This window comes from Schistocerca cancellata, chromosome 2, assembly GCF_023864275.1.
Source record: "Schistocerca cancellata isolate TAMUIC-IGC-003103 chromosome 2, iqSchCanc2.1, whole genome shotgun sequence".
NCBI classification, from domain to species: domain Eukaryota; kingdom Metazoa; phylum Arthropoda; class Insecta; order Orthoptera; family Acrididae; genus Schistocerca; species Schistocerca cancellata.
In genome coordinates this window covers 447,020,288-447,044,432 of record NC_064627.1, presented here as the reverse complement: position 1 = coordinate 447,044,432, position 24,145 = coordinate 447,020,288, and the positions used below count along the sequence as shown (strand labels likewise).

General features: G+C 39.0%; 1 protein-coding gene across 1 annotated transcript in view; it reads right to left on the bottom strand.

Annotated features, from left to right (window-relative positions):
- The window catches only part of LOC126161936 (E3 SUMO-protein ligase RanBP2-like), a 329,323-nt gene that overhangs the window by 203,261 nt on the left and 101,917 nt on the right, over window positions 1–24,145 (bottom strand). The window contains exon 8 of the mRNA XM_049918109.1: window positions 22,634–22,731. Coding sequence (XP_049774066.1) covers window positions 22,634–22,731 — 98 coding nt within the window. The remainder of the gene's footprint in view (window positions 1–22,633; window positions 22,732–24,145) is intronic.

Genomic DNA, 24,145 nt, shown 5'->3' with positions numbered 1-24,145 from the left:
TTGTCCACATTCGAAATTCCTGCCAATACCATCGTTAACTGCTTTTCTTTGTAATGCCAAAATGCACTACAGCTTTCATTTTCCTCCTGTTGCCTTTCTGCTTATGAGTTGATTGAATAGGTGCAACAGAAGATAAATGACACACACACACACACACACACACACACACACACACACACACACACACACACACACACACAATCTTAAGGGCCTGAATTATCCTACAACTTACATACCAGATGTTTCGAAAGATTAACAATGTAGCAAATTACGTGCAGTTTCTCAGCAACCCATTCTGCTGCTGCTGCGCGGAAGAGAAGACTGTCCAAGCTTTGAGTCACTTTAGAACCTTACATCTTGAAACACACTGGTTGAATGAAACTTCCTGGCAGATTAAAACTGTGTGCCCGACCGAGACTCGAACTCGGGACCTTTGCCTTTCACGGGCAAGTGCTCTAACATCTGAGCTACCGAAGCACGACTCACGCCCGATACTCACAGCTTTACTTCTGCCAGTACCTCGTCTCCTACCTTCCAAACTTTACAGAAGCTCTCCTGCGAAGGTACTGGCAGAAGTAAAGCTGTGAGTACCGGGCGTGAGTCGTGCTTCGGTAGCTCAGATGGTAGAGCACTTGCCCGCGAAAGGCAAAGGTCCCGAGTTCGAGTCTCGGTCGGGCACACAGTTTTAATCTGCCAGGAAGTTTCATATCAGCGCACACTCCGCTGCAGAGTGAAAATCTCATTCTGGACACTGGTCCAATATTAATGAGGGTTTTTTTTATAGGTACAGGCAAGCATATCACTTACGTAAATCTCACATTACAGAATTCTCCAATCACAAGTAAAAAGTTTTTATGTTTCTATACTAACTTCTTAGTAGCCCACTATAAACTTAAACAGAAAGCTTGGATTAAATTTTTAGTTCTCTTTCGAGTTTATCGAAAACTGCAACCACTGTGACCATACAGTATTATACTGATTTTATAAATAATAATGAAGAGTGGTTATATGCACACTGGAACGTGTGCTTCACTGACAGTGACTACAGCCTGCAGCAATCATAGGGCTGTCAGCCATCTGCCGGTGAGGTGCCCAATACCTTTGCCCCTTTAGCCGGTAGGGCAGGCTGGTCACTCAGCCCTAGCAGGTGCGGAAGGGTTAAGCTGAATAATTTAAAGGGGTTAGAAATGCTTGCCATGATCTTTTCTTACTATCTTTTCTAATATGGTGGCATTTCACTCCGAAGGGCTATGAGGTTTTCAACAGACCGCAAACTAACCACTCAATTATGTTCCATAAATATTTTATCGAATTCACGTCAGGCAATCTGGATGGCCAAATCATTTGCTTGAACTGTCCAGAAGGTTCATCAAAACAATCACAAACAATTGTGGTCCAGTGACATGCACTGTAATTAGTAAAAATTCCATTATTGTTTGGGAAAATGAAGTCCATGATTGGCTGCAATTTGACTCCGAAGTAGCCAAACGTAAACATTTCTACTCAATGATCAGTTCACTGGACCCAAGTACCCAGTCCATTCCGTGTAAACACAGCCCATATCACTATGGAACCACTAACAGGATGCACAGCCCCTCGTCAACTTGAATCCATGGCTTTGTGGGGTCTTCACACACACTAATTCCACTATCAGATCTTACCAACTGAAATCTGGAGTTCTCTTATGAGGCCATCGTTTTCCAGTCGTTTAGATTCAAAATTATATGGTTACAAGCCAAGGAGAGGCACTGCAGGTGATACCATGCTTTTAGCCAACACACTCGCATTGGTCATCTGCTGCCATAGCCCACACTGTCCTAATGGATAGGTTCATCGTGCATCCAGTATTGGAAATTGAAATGTCGTGTGGCTAGGGCCTCCTGTCGGGTAGACCCGTCATCCTGCCACAAGTTTTGAGTTGACGCTGCTTCGGTGACTTGCGTGTTGATGATGATAAGAGACAACACAAACCCAGTCCCTGAGTGGAGATAATCTCTGACTGAGCCAGGAATCAAACCTGGGCCCCTTGGCATGACAGTCCATTGCGCTGACCACTCAGCTATCGGAGTGGACATCCCACATTGATTTCTGGAGTTCTCGGGCAGTTTTGCTTACCTGTTAGCACTGACAACCCTCCAGAAACGCCTCTCTGTCAGTAAGTGAAGGTTGTTTTGTTGTTCGTGGCGAGGGGTAATGCCTGAAATGTGGTATTCTCGGCACACTCTTGACACTATGGACCTCTGAATACAGAAGTCCCTAAATATTGCTGAAATGGAATGTCCCATGCATCAATTACCACTACGCGTTCAAAGTTTTAATTCCCATTGTGTGGCCATAACCACATCAAAAATCTTTTGATCTGAATCACACTGACTATGAATGACAGCTCCACTGATGCATTGCCCTTTTATACCTTGTGTACACGGTATTACTGCCATCTGTATATGTGCATATCACTATCCCACAACTTATCATCGAACAAGAAAACTCAACTCAGCATCATATATTGAGGAGGAAAAGTACACCTGCAAAATATCAGCCCCAGCAATCAATATACAAAAATTTGGGCCATAATTCTGACAGAACACAGTTATGAACTTCTGAAAGTACAGCTTTTAAAATTAGTGTACACCAGCTATTTTCACTCTCTCCACCCCACTTCAGTCCCCTAATGCCTGAGCATGAGGTACTGTACAGCAGAGTAACAACCAGAGCCCTACTATTCATTTGAAGTTGAAGACGAGGACACATCTGCCAAACATGTTATGAAATCTTGTTTGAGAACACACTTTTCTACGTGGAAAATAGGTAAGTGATGTGTGTTTGGTACATAAAATGTCAATTTCACAGAAATATACATTCGATACTATTCAACCATATTTCTGTATTGATATTCTGCAGCTATATATAAGCCTTAAAAGCAAAATGAGTAAACTTAAGCAACTGAAGAGTTATTATGAAATAAAGTTAATTACTTTCTATTTACAATTTAATGATGCCAATAACAGTGAAGGAGAGTGCATATCCTCCTTATGTACCACTACTCTTTAACAGTCAAGTTTACAATCCAGAGGAAATAACGTTCAACAGTGGTTTTAATAATGAAATGACACACTCATTTATTTCATTCAGTTACACTGCATTTGTGAACTGCAACATAAAAATGTTCAGAGCAAAAAGATCTCTGGCATAAGCTACAGGTAATAAACTGTGCACTTTGATGTAATTAACAACGCATGTTGACATTACATGGCTGCAGTGGGGTGGAGCATATGACAAACTACCTTTTAAATTTCACGTGCAGTGGTTCATTTCAGAAGGTTATAAATGCATTCTATCAGAATATAGCCCAAATTTTCACATGGAATAAATTGCTGTGGCTGATACCTTGCAAGAGCACTTTTTCCCCTTAAAATAAAAGGTTGAGTTGTCAATATTTCCTGTAAGATCTGTAGAAGGTGATACTATGATGATAGAAACTTTTAGGAATTCTGGAGGAGAATAAATACATCAATTTCAAATAAGGCGCCCTGGTCCAGAAATGACAGTAAAGTTGATAGCGAAAATCATTCCAATACCTCTGACAGTGGAATACATGTACCAGTACTATTGGTGCTAATATTGTAGGTATTTCTGAGGTGGTAGTATTGACCAAAACAAGAACCAAAATCAAGTAAATATTGGCTCTAAAAATCATACCTTACAAGCTATGAGCACATTTTTATCTTCATTATGGTGAAACATATTTTCTAATGAACAAGTGCTCATAGATCTAAAGGGATGCATTTTAGAGTTCACATTTACTGGACATTTATTTCTTGTTTTGTACATATGAGACCTCTGGAAGTTGCCTGCCTTGCAAACTTAGCAACAACAGTACATGTATTGCACTGTCATGGTGTCACTTTTAACTTCCGATTCTGTCGTTTCCGGACCAGGCTCCCTTACCTGAAATCGATACGTTTACCCTCTGACATATCTCCAAGTTTGTATCATCATGGAATCTCCCTGTATACAACATGACATGTAGATTGGAGAAGGATTCACTATGGCACGAGATTACCTGTTGAAGAAAGTACTGTCAGTAGCATGTTTACTGTGTTCATATCAGCAGATGAAGATGACATGCATTATATGCTATGCAAATCAAAAGTGTAGGAATTGGAGTAATAAATATACAAAAGGTAGAATATGTCTTAGTAGGAGACAATATGACTGGCTTATGGGTCAAGATATAATTTGAAAAGCAGTAAATTATACAAATACCTGAAGAGTATCATTGACAAAGGAGACAGAGAGCAGGAACTGTGAACAGAGCTGGTTGAACTAGAGCAGCAACAAATTAAAAAACGGAATGAGTAAAGAGATGACTAACAAGGTGAGGCCACGACGTTGGGGGTTATGAATTTACTTAGAACACCTTTTGCAGACCATTGAAACATAATAATGTTTAAGCAGGAATGTGCACTACTCTGCCAATTCCAAGAAAATTGCAAGGGAAGTTTTATGCTTGTATTGTGTAACAGGTGTATCCGTGGGTAAGTGCCAAATGTTAGAGCTCACGGTGGTCAAGTGAGGTGTTCGAGCTTTGTAAGATGTATGTGTACAATATGACAGTTCGCCTCCTGCTCAAACTTTCATTTTTGTAGTACAAGTGTAAATTCTGTGATATTCAAAACATTTGCACCTACACTCTTCATTCTTGCTACATTATCAATGTCTCGCCACTAAGCAGGTTAACTGCCAAATGGGGCCTGCAGCTCAAAGTGTCGAAATGCAAAGTAGTTCCGACTACTTTAACAGATTGCATGTACAGTAAAACTTGCTCAAATCAGCATGTATACAATTTGGAAATCTGCCCAACCATATAGGTACTTCAGTCCTGAAGCATTCAGAGCACTTTTATATATGTGACTCTTGTTGTATAAAGCAGAACGTGCCTAACATGGAAACGGAACACAAATTTATTTTAGAACATACTTAATAATTCATTGTATAATACGGGAAAGTGCCTATACAGTACTACTGTATTACAGCTCATTAGTTATCACAAGGACGTTACTTTTAATGCCTGGTTAAGTGGAGCAAAACATTGAAGAGACATCCAGCACAGTGCAGTGCGGCTGGTGTGGACCTAAAAATGCACCGCTCTGTGCAGCAACGATTAAGTTACACTCAGTGTCGGCACAGTACATGAAAGGAAATTGTTCATTTGTCAGCGCTCTGTCCGACGGGTTTCTTGTTTTCCTCATTGACACACGCCCGTACATACAAGAACATTGCTGCGCATCTACCAACACACTGCTGCAATGCGCACAGTGAAAGCAGTGAGTATTGTTCTGTTAAACAATGCTTTTACCTAGAGGGGTCATTATTTATTGCCAATTTCAGTTGACTAGTAGCACTTTCATAGATACGATAACATGATACTCAACAAACAGTATGTGTTGTTAACACTTAATGAAAAGATTAATGTAATCAAGGCGAGTGAGATAGAAAAACTCTGTGCACGAAATCATGCTGTGTTTCAAATGCTGTAAGACACAAATTTATGATACTTGAAGAAACAAGGATAAGAACAGTCAGATGAGAAGAACAGTCAGATGAAAAGAACAGTCAGATGAAAAGAACAGTCAGATGAAAAGAACAGTCAGATGAAAAGAACAGTCAGATGAAAAGAACAGTCAGATGAAAAGAACAGTCAGATGAAAAGAACAGTCAGATGAAAAGAACAGTCAGATGAAAAGAACAGTCAGATGAAAAGAACAGTCAGATGAAAAGAACAGTCAGATGAAAAGAACAGTCAGATGAAAAGAACAGTCAGATGAAAAGAACAGTCAGATGAAAAGAACAGTCAGATGAAAAGAACAGTCAGATGAAAAGAACAGTCAGATGAAAAGAACAGTCAGATGAAAAGAACAGTCAGATGAAAAGAACAGTCAGATGAAAAGAACAGTCAGATGAAAAGAACAGTCAGATGAAAAGAACAGTCAGATGAAAAGAACAGTCAGATGAAAAGAACAGTCAGATGAAAAGAACAGTCAGATGAAAAGAACAGTCAGATGAAAAGAACAGTCAGATGAAAAGAACAGTCAGATGAAAAGAACAGTCAGATGAAAAGAACAGTCAGATGAAAAGAACAGTCAGATGAAAAGAACAGTCAGATGAAAAGAACAGTCAGATGAAAAGAACAGTCAGATGAAAAGAACAGTCAGATGAAAAGAACAGTCAGATGAAAAGAACAGTCAGATGAAAAGAACAGTCAGATGAAAAGAACAGTCAGATGAAAAGAACAGTCAGATGAAAAGAACAGTCAGATGAAAAGAACAGTCAGATGAAAAGAACAGTCAGATGAAAAGAACAGTCAGATGAAAAGAACAGTCAGATGAAAAGAACAGTCAGATGAAAAGAACAGTCAGATGAAAAGAACAGTCAGATGAAAAGAACAGTCAGATGAAAAGAACAGTCAGATGAAAAGAACAGTCAGATGAAAAGAACAGTCAGATGAAAAGAACAGTCAGATGAAAAGAACAGTCAGATGAAAAGAACAGTCAGATGAAAAGAACAGTCAGATGAAAAGAACAGTCAGATGAAAAGAACAGTCAGATGAAAAGAACAGTCAGATGAAAAGAACAGTCAGATGAAAAGAACAGTCAGATGAAAAGAACAGTCAGATGAAAAGAACAGTCAGATGAAAAGAACAGTCAGATGAAAAGAACAGTCAGATGAAAAGAACAGTCAGATGAAAAGAACAGTCAGATGAAAAGAACAGTCAGATGAAAAGAACAGTCAGATGAAAAGAACAGTCAGATGAAAAGAACAGTCAGATGAAAAGAACAGTCAGATGAAAAGAACAGTCAGATGAAAAGAACAGTCAGATGAAAAGAACAGTCAGATGAAAAGAACAGTCAGATGAAAAGAACAGTCAGATGAAAAGAACAGTCAGATGAAAAGAACAGTCAGATGAAAAGAACAGTCAGATGAAAAGAACAGTCAGATGAAAAGAACAGTCAGATGAAAAGAACAGTCAGATGAAAAGAACAGTCAGATGAAAAGAACAGTCAGATGAAAAGAACAGTCAGATGAAAAGAACAGTCAGATGAAAAGAACAGTCAGATGAAAAGAACAGTCAGATGAAAAGAACAGTCAGATGAAAAGAACAGTCAGATGAAAAGAACAGTCAGATGAAAAGAACAGTCAGATGAAAAGAACAGTCAGATGAAAAGAACAGTCAGATGAAAAGAACAGTCAGATGAAAAGAACAGTCAGATGAAAAGAACAGTCAGATGAAAAGAACAGTCAGATGAAAAGAACAGTCAGATGAAAAGAACAGTCAGATGAAAAGAACAGTCAGATGAAAAGAACAGTCAGATGAAAAGAACAGTCAGATGAAAAGAACAGTCAGATGAAAAGAACAGTCAGATGAAAAGAACAGTCAGATGAAAAGAACAGTCAGATGAAAAGAACAGTCAGATGAAAAGAACAGTCAGATGAAAAGAACAGTCAGATGAAAAGAACAGTCAGATGAAAAGAACAGTCAGATGAAAAGAACAGTCAGATGAAAAGAACAGTCAGATGAAAAGAACAGTCAGATGAAAAGAACAGTCAGATGAAAAGAACAGTCAGATGAAAAGAACAGTCAGATGAAAAGAACAGTCAGATGAAAAGAACAGTCAGATGAAAAGAACAGTCAGATGAAAAGAACAGTCAGATGAAAAGAACAGTCAGATGAAAAGAACAGTCAGATGAAAAGAACAGTCAGATGAAAAGAACAGTCAGATGAAAAGAACAGTCAGATGAAAAGAACAGTCAGATGAAAAGAACAGTCAGATGAAAAGAACAGTCAGATGAAAAGAACAGTCAGATGAAAAGAACAGTCAGATGAAAAGAACAGTCAGATGAAAAGAACAGTCAGATGAAAAGAACAGTCAGATGAAAAGAACAGTCAGATGAAAAGAACAGTCAGATGAAAAGAACAGTCAGATGAAAAGAACAGTCAGATGAAAAGAACAGTCAGATGAAAAGAACAGTCAGATGAAAAGAACAGTCAGATGAAAAGAACAGTCAGATGAAAAGAACAGTCAGATGAAAAGAACAGTCAGATGAAAAGAACAGTCAGATGAAAAGAACAGTCAGATGAAAAGAACAGTCAGATGAAAAGAACAGTCAGATGAAAAGAACAGTCAGATGAAAAGAACAGTCAGATGAAAAGAACAGTCAGATGAAAAGAACAGTCAGATGAAAAGAACAGTCAGATGAAAAGAACAGTCAGATGAAAAGAACAGTCAGATGAAAAGAACAGTCAGATGAAAAGAACAGTCAGATGAAAAGAACAGTCAGATGAAAAGAACAGTCAGATGAAAAGAACAGTCAGATGAAAAGAACAGTCAGATGAAAAGAACAGTCAGATGAAAAGAACAGTCAGATGAAAAGAACAGTCAGATGAAAAGAACAGGCAGATGAAAAGAACAGGCAGATGAAAAGAACAGGCAGATGAAAAGAACAGGCAGATGAAAAGAACAGGCAGATGAAAAGAACAGGCAGATGAAAAGAACAGGCAGATGAAAAGAACAGGCAGATGAAAAGAACAGGCAGATGAAAAGAACAGGCAGATGAAAAGAACAGGCAGATGAAAAGAACAGGCAGATGAAAAGAACAGGCAGATGAAAAGAACAGGCAGATGAAAAGAACAGGCAGATGAAAAGAACAGGCAGATGAAAAGAACAGGCAGATGAAAAGAACAGGCAGATGAAAAGAACAGGCAGATGAAAAGAACAGGCAGATGAAAAGAACAGGCAGATGAAAAGAACAGGCAGATGAAAAGAACAGGCAGATGAAAAGAACAGGCAGATGAAAAGAACAGGCAGATGAAAAGAACAGGCAGATGAAAAGAACAGGCAGATGAAAAGAACAGGCAGATGAAAAGAACAGGCAGATGAAAAGAACAGGCAGATGAAAAGAACAGGCAGATGAAAAGAACAGGCAGATGAAAAGAACAGGCAGATGAAAAGAACAGGCAGATGAAAAGAACAGGCAGATGAAAAGAACAGGCAGATGAAAAGAACAGGCAGATGAAAAGAACAGGCAGATGAAAAGAACAGGCAGATGAAAAGAACAGGCAGATGAAAAGAACAGGCAGATGAAAAGAACAGGCAGATGAAAAGAACAGGCAGATGAAAAGAACAGGCAGATGAAAAGAACAGGCAGATGAAAAGAACAGGCAGATGAAAAGAACAGGCAGATGAAAAGAACAGGCAGATGAAAAGAACAGGCAGATGAAAAGAACAGGCAGATGAGAAGAACAGGCAGATGAAAAGAACAGGCAGATGAAAAGAACAGGCAGATGAAAAGAACAGGCAGATGAAAAGAACAGGCAGATGAAAAGAACAGGCAGATGAAAAGAACAGGCAGATGAAAAGAACAGGCAGATGAAAAGAACAGGCAGATGAAAAGAACAGGCAGATGAAAAGAACAGGCAGATGAAAAGAACAGGCAGATGAAAAGAACAGGCAGATGAAAAGAACAGGCAGATGAAAAGAACAGGCAGATGAAAAGAACAGGCAGATGAAAAGAACAGGCAGATGAAAAGAACAGGCAGATGAAAAGAACAGGCAGATGAAAAGAACAGGCAGATGAAAAGAACAGGCAGATGAAAAGAACAGGCAGATGAAAAGAACAGGCAGATGAAAAGAACAGGCAGATGAAAAGAACAGGCAGATGAAAAGAACAGGCAGATGAAAAGAACAGGCAGATGAAAAGAACAGGCAGATGAAAAGAACAGGCAGATGAAAAGAACAGGCAGATGAAAAGAACAGGCAGATGAAAAGAACAGGCAGATGAAAAGAACAGGCAGATGAAAAGAACAGGCAGATGAAAAGAACAGGCAGATGAAAAGAACAGGCAGATGAAAAGAACAGGCAGATGAAAAGAACAGGCAGATGAAAAGAACAGGCAGATGAAAAGAACAGGCAGATGAAAAGAACAGGCAGATGAAAAGAACAGGCAGATGAAAAGAACAGGCAGATGAAAAGAACAGGCAGATGAAAAGAACAGGCAGATGAAAAGAACAGGCAGATGAAAAGAACAGGCAGATGAAAAGAACAGGCAGATGAAAAGAACAGGCAGATGAAAAGAACAGGCAGATGAAAAGAACAGGCAGATGAAAAGAACAGGCAGATGAAAAGAACAGGCAGATGAAAAGAACAGGCAGATGAAAAGAACAGGCAGATGAAAAGAACAGGCAGATGAAAAGAACAGGCAGATGAAAAGAACAGGCAGATGAAAAGAACAGGCAGATGAAAAGAACAGGCAGATGAAAAGAACAGGCAGATGAAAAGAACAGGCAGATGAAAAGAACAGGCAGATGAAAAGAACAGGCAGATGAAAAGAACAGGCAGATGAAAAGAACAGGCAGATGAAAAGAACAGGCAGATGAAAAGAACAGGCAGATGAAAAGAACAGGCAGATGAAAAGAACAGGCAGATGAAAAGAACAGGCAGATGAAAAGAACAGGCAGATGAAAAGAACAGGCAGATGAAAAGAACAGGCAGATGAAAAGAACAGGCAGATGAAAAGAACAGGCAGATGAAAAGAACAGGCAGATGAAAAGAACAGGCAGATGAAAAGAACAGGCAGATGAAAAGAACAGGCAGATGAAAAGAACAGGCAGATGAAAAGAACAGGCAGATGAAAAGAACAGGCAGATGAAAAGAACAGGCAGATGAAAAGAACAGGCAGATGAAAAGAACAGGCAGATGAAAAGAACAGGCAGATGAAAAGAACAGGCAGATGAAAAGAACAGGCAGATGAAAAGAACAGGCAGATGAAAAGAACAGGCAGATGAAAAGAACAGGCAGATGAAAAGAACAGGCAGATGAAAAGAACAGGCAGATGAAAAGAACAGGCAGATGAAAAGAACAGGCAGATGAAAAGAACAGGCAGATGAAAAGAACAGGCAGATGAAAAGAACAGGCAGATGAAAAGAACAGGCAGATGAAAAGAACAGGCAGATGAAAAGAACAGGCAGATGAAAAGAACAGGCAGATGAAAAGAACAGGCAGATGAAAAGAACAGGCAGATGAAAAGAACAGGCAGATGAAAAGAACAGGCAGATGAAAAGAACAGGCAGATGAAAAGAACAGGCAGATGAAAAGAACAGGCAGATGAAAAGAACAGGCAGATGAAAAGAACAGGCAGATGAAAAGAACAGGCAGATGAAAAGAACAGGCAGATGAAAAGAACAGGCAGATGAAAAGAACAGGCAGATGAAAAGAACAGGCAGATGAAAAGAACAGGCAGATGAAAAGAACAGGCAGATGAAAAGAACAGGCAGATGAAAAGAACAGGCAGATGAAAAGAACAGGCAGATGAAAAGAACAGGCAGATGAAAAGAACAGGCAGATGAAAAGAACAGGCAGATGAAAAGAACAGGCAGATGAAAAGAACAGGCAGATGAAAAGAACAGGCAGATGAAAAGAACAGGCAGATGAAAAGAACAGGCAGATGAAAAGAACAGGCAGATGAAAAGAACAGGCAGATGAAAAGAACAGGCAGATGAAAAGAACAGGCAGATGAAAAGAACAGGCAGATGAAAAGAACAGGCAGATGAAAAGAACAGGCAGATGAAAAGAACAGGCAGATGAAAAGAACAGGCAGATGAAAAGAACAGGCAGATGAAAAGAACAGGCAGATGAAAAGAACAGGCAGATGAAAAGAACAGGCAGATGAAAAGAACAGGCAGATGAAAAGAACAGGCAGATGAAAAGAACAGGCAGATGAAAAGAACAGGCAGATGAAAAGAACAGGCAGATGAAAAGAACAGGCAGATGAAAAGAACAGGCAGATGAAAAGAACAGGCAGATGAAAAGAACAGGCAGATGAAAAGAACAGGCAGATGAAAAGAACAGGCAGATGAAAAGAACAGGCAGATGAAAAGAACAGGCAGATGAAAAGAACAGGCAGATGAAAAGAACAGGCAGATGAAAAGAACAGGCAGATGAAAAGAACAGGCAGATGAAAAGAACAGGCAGATGAAAAGAACAGGCAGATGAAAAGAACAGGCAGATGAAAAGAACAGGCAGATGAAAAGAACAGGCAGATGAAAAGAACAGGCAGATGAAAAGAACAGGCAGATGAAAAGAACAGGCAGATGAAAAGAACAGGCAGATGAAAAGAACAGGCAGATGAAAAGAACAGGCAGATGAAAAGAACAGGCAGATGAAAAGAACAGGCAGATGAAAAGAACAGGCAGATGAAAAGAACAGGCAGATGAAAAGAACAGGCAGATGAAAAGAACAGGCAGATGAAAAGAACAGGCAGATGAAAAGAACAGGCAGATGAAAAGAACAGGCAGATGAAAAGAACAGGCAGATGAAAAGAACAGGCAGATGAAAAGAACAGGCAGATGAAAAGAACAGGCAGATGAAAAGAACAGGCAGATGAAAAGAACAGGCAGATGAAAAGAACAGGCAGATGAAAAGAACAGGCAGATGAAAAGAACAGGCAGATGAAAAGAACAGGCAGATGAAAAGAACAGGCAGATGAAAAGAACAGGCAGATGAAAAGAACAGGCAGATGAAAAGAACAGGCAGATGAAAAGAACAGGCAGATGAAAAGAACAGGCAGATGAAAAGAACAGGCAGATGAAAAGAAAGGCAGATGAAAAGAAAGGCAGATGAAAAGAAAGGCAGATGAAAAGATTGTAAATGAAAAAATTAATGAAATAGTGTGGGAATGGTTTGTAAGTGCACAGGCAAAAAGCTTACCTCTATCTGAGGCTCTGAAAGTTGCTAAAGAGTTTGTATTACAGAGTTTAAGACATCCACAGTATGGCTGGAGGGCTTCAAAGCTAAGCACAAAATCGTGGGGAATGAAGTGTGTGGGGAAGCTAAGGATGGGTAGGAAAGTGTAGCAACAGAATGGAAGACAATACTGTCCAACTTATTTCTCAGGCATCGCCTTCAAAAACACTAGTAATTTGGGGTGAAAAGTGCACCGGCGGAAAAATGTCCAAGGAAAGATTCATTGTACTGCTGTATGGAAACATGTTAGGTGAAATGGAGAAGCCACTGGTGATTGGAAAGGCTGGGGGGAGGGGGGGGAGGGGGGGTGTCAGTAAGCTTCCAGTCACATGGTAAAGCAGTAGAAAGGTGTGGATGGTGAGTGGTCTTATGGAAGAATGGCTGGGCTCTTTCAATGCCAAAACGAAGAAAGGAAATCAGCAAGTTGTTCTTTTCCTAGACAATGCAACCTGCCATCCGAAAGTAATGTTATCAAATGTGAAATTGGCTTGGTTCCCACTTCCCACCAGGTTCAACCAGCCTCACACAACCCACGGTCCAGGGGGTTATTTACACATTCAAGTGTCATTTTAGGTGATTACTGAGGCACTCTCTAATTAGCAAGTGTTGAAGCCAAAAGTGCATTTGCTCTTGCACAGTCCTTTTCTGTCCTGGATGCAGTAAATTGGACTGGCTTGGCCATAAAGGAAATAAAACCTGAAACTGTAACCAAGTGCTTCAACAAAGCGGGGGTTGGGGGGGGGGGGGGGTCAAGAAAAATATGCTTCTATGATCATTGAAGTTCAAGAAAATGCAGTAGCAATTGCTGAATTAATGAAAATTCTAAACATTTCAGGTAGTGCAGATGATTACATTCTAAGTGATAACTTTCTTCAACTCATTGCACTTTCACTTCAGCAACAGATTTAATAGATATCCACAACACAGAGAATGAAGAAGAAGAAACAAAGGAAGAAGAAGAGGAGCAAAATGACATCCCTAAAAAAAAATGATTATGCCTGATGAAGCCTTTGCAGGCATGAACAATGTTATGCAATTTGCAGCAAACACAAATTGTCCCAACTTGTTGGAACTATTGTATGGTGCAAAAAATTTCCTAGACCAAGTAATTTTGAACAGGAAATTAAAACAAATTTCCCTCCTTGAAATGTGGCAAAAAAGTTAAATGTAAAGCAAATAAACATGTGAATAATATGTATGTACATACAATAATAAACAACTTTGAAGTTCGAGTAAAAATATAGAAATGCCATGTTATTTATCAATTAGTGTAATAGTCCAGTGTTCTAATGTCCAATATACAGTAAATGAACATCTACTGTACTGAAGTGAAGGTACGTAAACACAGTATACCCATAAATAAAAAAAATTTACTGTGCTTTTGTGCATGTTACCTGACAAATTTTACATAGTCCAGTGGCTTTTGTGTAATCCGGAAACTTGTCCAATTTGGAAAACTATTTCGAGTCCCAGGCAGTTCTGTTTTGAGCAAGTATTACTGTATAAGGGATTTTGCAGATCACAACAGGCATACATTTTCAGGAAAACTGTGCATTTCTTCATTTACTTGTCAATAGTTATAAATGTATTTGTTCTAATAATTAAATTTAATTAAAACTACAGTCAAATGACATCAAATTCACTAACGCTTCATGCAAATGCACGTGGTTTTTTAAAACATTTATTATCTCTTAAATGTCATACAAATTAAATAATATGATCTGTGATGAAAAAATATAGATTAAAAATTAAGTTTGAGCATGAACAGTCACCTCATGCACATTTGTCTTACGTAGTTCGAACAATAATCACTTCACCACCATGAACTCTTGCATCTGTTTCCTACACACAGATAAATCAGTTACATAATACATGTGTAAACCTTCTCCTGCGATTTTCTCAGAATTGCCTGAGTATTGCACCTTACTACTTGCACACTATGTTGTTTTAATGGCAGTCACCGATGGCGGTGGCCAAGTTCGGGCACACCCCGTGTATAGACGTCACACATTCTCCGACAGCCAATCAGCATTCTGTAGTGGTTCCGTGCTCTCCTGTGAATGTCTTAGCCAGTGCGAAGTTTAATGTGATCTTGGTGAGTTATTTAGTGAATTTTTATTCAATTTGCTGCGAGTTGTTAAGCTGATTGGGGTGGTGACAAATTCTGCAAAATCAAATGAGAGACATAATATGCGGTATACACGCTTTCTTGAAGCGCAGAGCATGTGTCTGCACTTACCGCAGTTGTCGCTTTGAACTAGCAACAATGCAATTCCCATGTGTGTCTCGAGCTAAGCTAAGTGTCATAATTCTTGGATTAAACTATAATGGAGTACAAAGTCTGAAGTAAATCTGTGATCTCAACATTGCAGCCTCCCCTTGTAAGAATACCAAGAGAGTAATATATGAACCAACATATATGGTATTTGAAGTGCAAGAATATGGCGAATTACAAGTAGGAATAAAAAAAGGAAAAGAAATGCTGAAAATGCTGGTGTGAGTTAACAAGCGGAATGGACAAGGAATCATGAAGTAATTGAGACAATGGGAAGTGAAACAGATAGCCCATGTGGTTTGGTAATGTGAGAGAGCAAGATGGACCCATTCTACTTGTTCATGTTCTTTTCATGATGATCAACATCACAGTTGAACAGGCATGCTGTTTTGCTTACTATTATTCTCTCTCTTCTGATTCTGCTCCCTTTCACTATAGTTACTTTCATAATCTGATTTTGTTTTAATAATAGCATGCATACAACAAGTACAAAAAAATTGCTACATTACTATTTGAACACTTGAGGCAATACTGACCTTACGACTTATCTAGCATTTGTAGACTTAGAGAAAGCTTTTGACAATGTTGACTGGAATACTCTCTTTCAAATTCTAAAGGTGGCAGGGGTAAAATACAGGGAGCGAAAGGCTATTTACAATTTGTACAGAAACCAGATGGCAGTTATAAGAGTCGAGGGGCATGAAAGGGAAGCAGTGGTTGGGAAAGGAATAAGACAGGGTTGTAGCCTCTCCCCGATGTTATTCAATCTGTATATTGAGCAAGCAGTAAAGGAAACAAAAGAAAAGTCCGGAGTAGGTATTAAAATCCATGGAGAAGAAATAAAAACGTTGAGGTTCGCCGATGACATTGTAATTCTGTCAGATACAGCAAAGGACTTGGAAGAGCAGTTGAATGGGATGGATGGTGTCTTGAAGGGAGGATATAAGATGAACATCAACAAAAGCAAAACGAGGATAATGGAATGTAGTCGAATTAAGTCGGGTGATGTTGAGGGTATTAGATTAGGAAATGAGACACTTAAAGTAGTAAAGGAGTTTTGCTATTTGGGGAGCAAAATAACTGATGATGGTCGAAGTAGAGAGGATATAAAAAGTAGACTGGCAATAGCAAGGAAAGCGTTTCTGAAGAAGAGAAATTTGTTAACATCGAGTATAGATTTAAGTGTCAGGAAGTCATTTCTGAAAGTATTTGTATGGAGTGTAGCCATGTATGGAAGTGAAACATGGACGATAAATAGTTTGGACAAGAAGAGAATAGAAGCTTTCAAAATGTGGTGCTACAGAAGAATGCTGAAGATTAGATGGGTAGATCACGTAACTAATGAGGAAGTGTTGAATAGGATTGGGGAGAAGAGAAGTTTGTGGCACAACTTGACCAGAAGAAGGGATCGGTTGGTAGGACATGTTCTGAGGCATCAAGGGATCACCAATTTAGTATTGGAGGGCAGCGTGGAGGGTAAAAATCGTAGGGGGAGACCAAGAGATGAATACACTAAGCAGATTCAGAAGGATGTAGGTTGCAGTAGGTACTGGGAGATGAAGAAGCTTGCACAGGATAGAGTAGCATGGAGAGCTGCATCAAACCAGTCTCAGGACTGAAGACCATAACAACAACATGATGTAATTTCCCAATTACTGATGACATTAGTCTAAATAGTTTACCTGGAAATAATTTTTATATACTCATAACTGAAGTCAGGTAAGGGCACATGGGAGTTGAAATTCTTAATGAGCAATTGCTGCTTATAATTTTATACAGTTCATCTGAAACCCTTCACTCTTTTCCGTAAACATTTAACTTTTCTGAAAAATGTTCTATTTGAAAAATTATCTATAATCAATGTTCTTGTGCTTCAAAACATTCCAATCTTAAATAACAGTTTCTAAAATCTAATAACACAGTTTTGTAGCTCGAATTTTTCAGATTCCACGTATGTCTGATTTCACTGGACAACCTTGTTACTTCGCCAATTGTTTGAACTGTAAAATTTCTTTTTTGCATGTCTATTCAGCAGTACACGTCACTAAAGCCATCATTCACCTCTGTCATCTATGGTTCGTGTTGCACCGCAGTTGCCTCACACAGGTTTCAGGTAGTGCCACTTTGCCACTGTATATTTTAACCACAGTAGTGCAAACAAACAAATTACAAACTTAACCATTTAAGAAATATTTATACCCTTGGCCCAAAATACAAGGATCATGACCTTCTGGACAACAGATAAATCACTCCATTTCTGCATTATGACAATGGCTGCACTATTTTCCTTGTAACTATTCCAGTGGCTGTGGTAAGGTCCAGAGCAAGGCTAACTGCAGTACTCCCTGGCCATCTGCGGGCACTGATGGTGAGATACCAGTGTTCTTGTGGTGTTTTACACTGCAGACGTCTCGTATTGCAGTGTTGTTATCATAATCCTGAGATCACACTTTGTGGCACACGCAGGGCCCATGATACGACCTGCTGCGTTTGACCAGCCTCCAGTCGCCCTAGTATTCTATCCCTCGTAATGTTATCAATTTGTGTTCTTTGAGCCATTTTCAACACACAGTACCATTAGCACGTCTGGAAACGTCTGCACACTTACTCCTTGCACCGTACTCTGACACGCACCAACACACCTCTGCGTATGTGGACTGCTGCCAGCGCCACTGTGCAGTGACCGCGTAGTCATATTCCGAGGCGATTCAAACCCGCAAACCGCACACCAGAGTGTTGTTTCACCATTATCCTTAATTTATGAGTGTGAGTGTATATGATTGTTAAGTATAGAGCTATTGCGTCAGCATTCTCTGAAAGGAACCTAATTGGTATACAGTCTGGACCAAAAGACTCGCATTTATTAAGTGATTTAAGTTGCTTCACTACTCTGAGGATATCTACCCCAACGTTACTAATGTTGTCAGATGTCCTTGATTCAAATTCTGGAATATTTAATTTGTCTTCTTTGAAGGCATTTCAGAAGGGTGTGTTAAGTAACTCTGCTTTGGCAACACTGTCTTCAATAGTATCTCAATTGACATCTCGCAGAGAAGGCTTTGATTGTGTCTTGCTGCTAGCATACCTCACATACAACCAGAGTCTCTCTGGATTTTCTGCCAGGTTTCAAGATAAAGTTTCACTGTGGAAACTATTAAAGCATCTCGCATGAAGTTGGCACTAAATTTCGAACTTCTGTAAAAGATCGCCAATCTTGGGAGATTTTGCATCTGTTTAAATTTGGTAATGTTTCTGGTGACAATATTCATAACAATATTTCAAGTTAACTATTACAGTGTTGTGTCCATCATTTAAGAAAATTGTCACAAAACCAAATGATTGCAGGAAAAGTGAAGCCAAGGAAAGCAGTTACAAAACTGAAAAAACGGGTCGGTAACAGTACACACGAGTTCACATGCTTTTAAGGGGAGCCGGAGGTGCCTATGGTGCCCATGTTAAAATCACTAAGTTTGAGGAACATTTATGAATGAACTACCAAATAGAAAAATTTGAATTTTTTTTTTTACATATAGCGTGGTTTAGTATTGCAGTTATGACAGAGGGATTTTGGAGTATCTTTTCTAGTTTCCTTCCAATTATTTTTTTTTATTAATGACCCAAATTTTTTTTACAAATAATTGCTTTATAATTAAACTGAAATGAAACTACTGAACATATTGCCAAATGGCTGTGTTACAATGTAAGTTTGACCACTAGGAGTGCTGTATAAAAATTTCATCTCTCTAGCTTGTGTGGATTTTGGGAAAATGTTCTTTACATTCGAAAAATTCTAATTTACGGGAAATGGCTATCAAAGTTTTTCAATACATTCCTGCACTATAGGATGGATTATCAGGGTCTTCTTCTTCATCCTCCAAAAGCTTCCTCTTCTGTCTTCTTTTCTGGCCTGTTGTTCCATCATACTTCATACGCCTTTCTCTTCTTTCTACTACTCTTATCCTTTCTCTGTCAATATTTCTTAGTGCTCTTACAGTGTTCACCCCAGCTGTAAATCCTAATGCCTTCAGAACTTCACACTTCACACTGTTCCCTTGGTTGTAGGTTGCTATTGCATCATAAATGCCGAAGTGCAGTGTTTTTATACTCGCAAACACCCTTTTAGGAATCACTTTCCAAATCAAATTGTTTACGCTCTCATTAGGATTCTGCGTCTTTCTGTGTAGACATTTGTGTAACAATTCTGGCTGTGCTGTCATGAAAAATTGGTTTTATTGCATTTATCACAGCTGCTGGCAAACCATGTTTGTGATCATAGTCCTTTTTTGCATTATATTTGCACCAGGAATCTTTTGGGCACAGGTTGTGTTGAGGGTATTCATTGGAAGAGGCAGTATGAAGGAACAATGCCCACACTGCTTTTCACATGCCACTAACATTACTAGTATTTTGCCTTATAGCACACCCATAGTATCTCTGTAGACGTTCAATCACCTCATCAGTAAGCCTGCCTCTCCCTCCTATTATCTTTCCATCACTGAGCTTACTTGAACCCAAAGTTTGTTTGAGCCTTCGAAGCCGTGCACCCATACGCTTTTGCACATGCCCAATGCATTCCAACTTTTCAACTACAAATTCATTTCCATATAGTTTCAGTTCCTCTATAGTCTTGAAAGCTTTGGAGTCACCATCCCCAAGGTAGTATTTGTACCTAACGTTGTATCTGGGAACTGAACGTTCAAAAATTTGTTTCACTCCACCCACTTCCATTGCTCCACTAAAATTTGCCTCGCAGGTTCCACTGTGCTCTCCTTTGATTTTATTTTTGCACCTACAATGTTTTGACAATATTGCAACATCTATCACTTTTGCACTATCACCACAAGTAGCAGTTACAACCCCATTCAGGAATTTATGACCCCTCTTTTGCCAGGAACCATCTAATGCCACTACCAAATCCCTAGAACCACCGTTTATTTTTACAGATTCCTCCACTGCTTCCTTCATGCTTTTCAAAGCCACATCTTCAACAGAGGATCCTATCAGTTCACAGTAGTACCCAAATTTGCTTGGAGGCAATGGCAAGTTCATAATACCACAAAACAGTTTACCAGCAGCAGACCCTTTTCCAATGGATCGAAGACCATACACAAGTCGAACATTCACATCAAACACTCTAGATCGTCAATTTTCACCAAAGTGACTGGCATGTGAATTGTAGAAAGTCACTTGATACTTGCAACATGCACAGATTATCTTCATCTCAAAAGCTAAACCAAAGTGCTTTGTTATCTCTAGTCCCACTCCTACACTTGAACACATTTTGCACAGAACACTTTCTTTCAGCACAGAAGATAATAATCCAATATTCAGTACTTCGTTAATATCATCACTGTCGCTAACATATTCACGAAATCTGTCACTTCCACCAGTCAGCTTCTTGCTAGAAGATGTCACAGGGCTATGGCCGGCCATGTGTTGCTTAGCAGAAAAACGCACTGTTTCAGTAATTGTAGCATCGCAACTTGGTATTAGTGTTAATTTTCTTTTCCCTATTTTCTTCCTCTTCTTATATACACAGTTACTAAAACGTGGCATCGTAACCAGAACAACGTTTTACACAAGAAGTATAATACTACCAACAACAAGCGCAACACTGAACTAATTCGAAACAGTAAACAGCAAAGAGACGATGTTCCGCGCTCTTAGCGCTTCATTTGTCACAGAAAACAATGTAGCCAAACCTTGCACACTCGCTGTATGTGTAACATAAGGCACTGTATGCGTAACAGGCCGAGAAAATCCCAAGCAGTTCGCCAGGAAGTCACGAGAGTGTGTTAGATGCATTCAGCGGCCGCCCATTTCCTCTGCAGGCGTGGGGGAAAATGGTAATAACTCCACTTCTAGGGTGAGTAGAACAATAATTCAAAGTTTACATTAAAGAGGAATGTTCCAATTAATTTCCGGTAGCACAAAAAAAAAGTAATTTTTTGGATTTGACCACCTCCGGCTCCCCTTAAGTCTACTTCAAAAAACCAATTTTTTTGTTTTTGTTCTTAAATCGAAGCTTGAAGTGTTCCAAAAAAATTAATAGTTAAAAGAACCGGACACTGGGCAGTTGTTTGGAAACCTACTTTAGGATCCCTCAATGTGTGGCTACTCCCATTTTTTGGCTACTTTCACACGTCCAATGTCTTCCTTAGAGTCTCATTGGAGACAGATATGGTGTACAACTGTTTTTTGAGTTGGCAGCTCTGCTCGAAGATACGCTTGTCATTGCTCATAAGTATTCCCTCGTATATCTTTGGCTTTCAATTATTATTTGCTTAGAAACTTTTCTATTTGCTGCAGCATTATGATTTAGCCATAAGAAGGCATCGAGGTGATATAAAGGCGATGAGAAACAGTTTGGGCTACCCTCTTCTGTAGAGCTTCTACAGATGACACTCCACAGCATGGGTTTTGTGATGGTTATGTAAACTCTGTCTGGATACAGGAAAGCACATGAAACTGGTGCAGTTTGTGTTCATCATCAATCCCTGGGATTTGCAGTTTCAGAAGCAATTAAGCCCATCTCCAGGGACTTAAATAACAGTAAACTATTATCATGGTGCTTACATGGGACGACTTAAAATAAGAGTGAATGTTTCGAACATTCGATATGGGGAACCCTGCCAAAAATAGTTCTTATTGGATTCAAAACTATGATATTACGTGTGTTGCATGATGCAATTTGTTTTAATAGTGGGGCAGTTAGCAGGTATGAAGTTCTAGAGTGACTTGCAATTTATTCAGATTTCAATATGAGACACTCTGGTGGCAACTGATTTCTTGACAGTGGCGTAAGTCAGTCCTTGTTATTCTGGCCTCTTTAGTTCTCACAAGTAAAAAAATGAAAAGGGAGAGTGAAAATTAAGCAAGAGTAAACCAAAAAGATTATATAACTGGAATTAGGAACAACAAAGGTGAGGCACAGATAAAATATAAATTGAATTTCCTAATAATTAAATTTTCTGACATGTTTAAGCACAAAATCTATCTGAGCCAGAGTTAAGTCTTTTGGGATATTTCAGGACACTATTTGGAGGAAACTAAGACAGCAGACACTAATGCATTATCAACAGGAAGAAACATACATACTGATTTAGTATTACAAATTAGCCTGAATTTTGATTATCAGTTGTAAATATTTCTACAATAAAAACTTGTGACAAAAGACATGACTACAGCCTACTTTTTAGACAGACATGTTGTTAATATGTACATAAAGTTTCACACATCTGATTAAGGAAGTCAATGCATGGATTCCAAGTAAAGACTGGCAAATAAAACTGATAATTTCCTGATAGTTACTATGTGAACTAATGTAATTAACTGCATTACAAAATGCTTGATGAGAAACACTCCTATTGTCCTATAATTTTTATTCTGCTAAGACTTCAAATTTTTTAGTTTGAGGCGTGTGAACTTTATGAAAATTGCAAGCATTTTTCCTATCTGATTAATATTTGTCTAACAATTAAAATTGAGATTTCTGTTTACTGGATGAATATTTTGAAATAAGCCATTAGTGCTAAAAAGAAATATTTTAGTAACTGACCTGAAAAACCCGTTCACGCCAATTTCCAGAGCAATACTGAGTTATTCTGTCCAAGAACTGAGAACGACGTTCATGAAGCATAGCCAGGAGAACATGTCCTGAAATAAAATTAACAGGATCAGATAAATGCTTTACTCAAAATTGTAAAATCAGTTACTATATTGATGGATCAGACAGAAAATTATTCATCGTTTAACCCCTTAACAATGATTTTTTACCGAACTATGTTCCAAAAAAACATCTTTGCTGAATGAGGATCATCATTTAATGACTAACATTACAAAAGAACATACAAAGATAGCTCTTAAACCTCAAAATAAGGAGTTACAAATTTTTGAAGATAGCGACAAATAACATCCAAAGTGTACCTGTGCACGGGGCTGTGACTGAAGTATCTTGAAACTTTTTTTTAATTTTCTATGTAGATATGTCGTCGAAATATGAATTTCGCAATGGCTATAAATGTCTGTAGCTATGTGTGACCACAAAAGTAAGGAACAATGCGCAGGGTAGCATCAGTCTTCAGAACAGTACTTCGATTCCCTTCTCACCTATTTCCCATCTGCATCCCATACTCGACTGCACATTGCACACGTCCTCATTGGATGTTGGTTCTTCACAGTGGGTGAAATTATTGATGGAAAATACTGGTCAATCAGATGCCTAAAACTGGTGCTTGAACATGGATGACCTACTTTTGAAGACAGAACCCTAAAGGATTTGTTTTTACCACCTCTTTTTTTTAACAGGGGGTATACAATCCACAAAGCAAATCCTGTGAGATGGAAAAACCTCCTCCCTCTTTCACGAGTCACTGGGTTGTTAGCCACGTGCTGATCTACCTTGTCTACTACGCCCTTTGTGTCACTGTATGCCACAGCAGCCACTGGTTTCAATACTTCTTTGTATCATTTCTCTACAGCTTTCATTTCAGCATTGTGAACTGTTGTCAAAATAGAAACATCTCTTTTGTCCTTCCAGTGAATGCTGTCACTCTTCCCCTCTGAAAAGCAATGATTTCCCCTTCTATAGTTTTTATGAGGAAATGATGGAGGCATGTTTCTTCCTGATGGCTGCACAGCTCCGTACGTATCAGTTCTCTGAGCAGCAAGTAAATCATCAAGTTGAGGAGATATGCAAGGATTATCAATGGTAAGGCAACAGCCTCTATTCAGAAGTGGTTCTATCAGCATCCTTACAATTTAAGGTGACTGTGGCATATCATAACATAGTTCGTCGAATTTCGTTCTTTTTTCTGTATAGATAATGAGAGACCCCGCACACCCAGTTTGGGACTTCCATAACATGAATGTCTTGATGCCAAACCTTGCCCTTTTCATTGGTAGATATACTAACCACCCAAGTCTCCCTGCATATAATACTGAACTCTCATTGATTATTACATCTCTACCTGGTGTGCACAAACTTTTGAATATGTTGTTGAGATGTTGATGTACAAATGAAATTTTATTTGGCTTTGAAGGTGGGTGTTTCACAGGATTGTACGCCGAA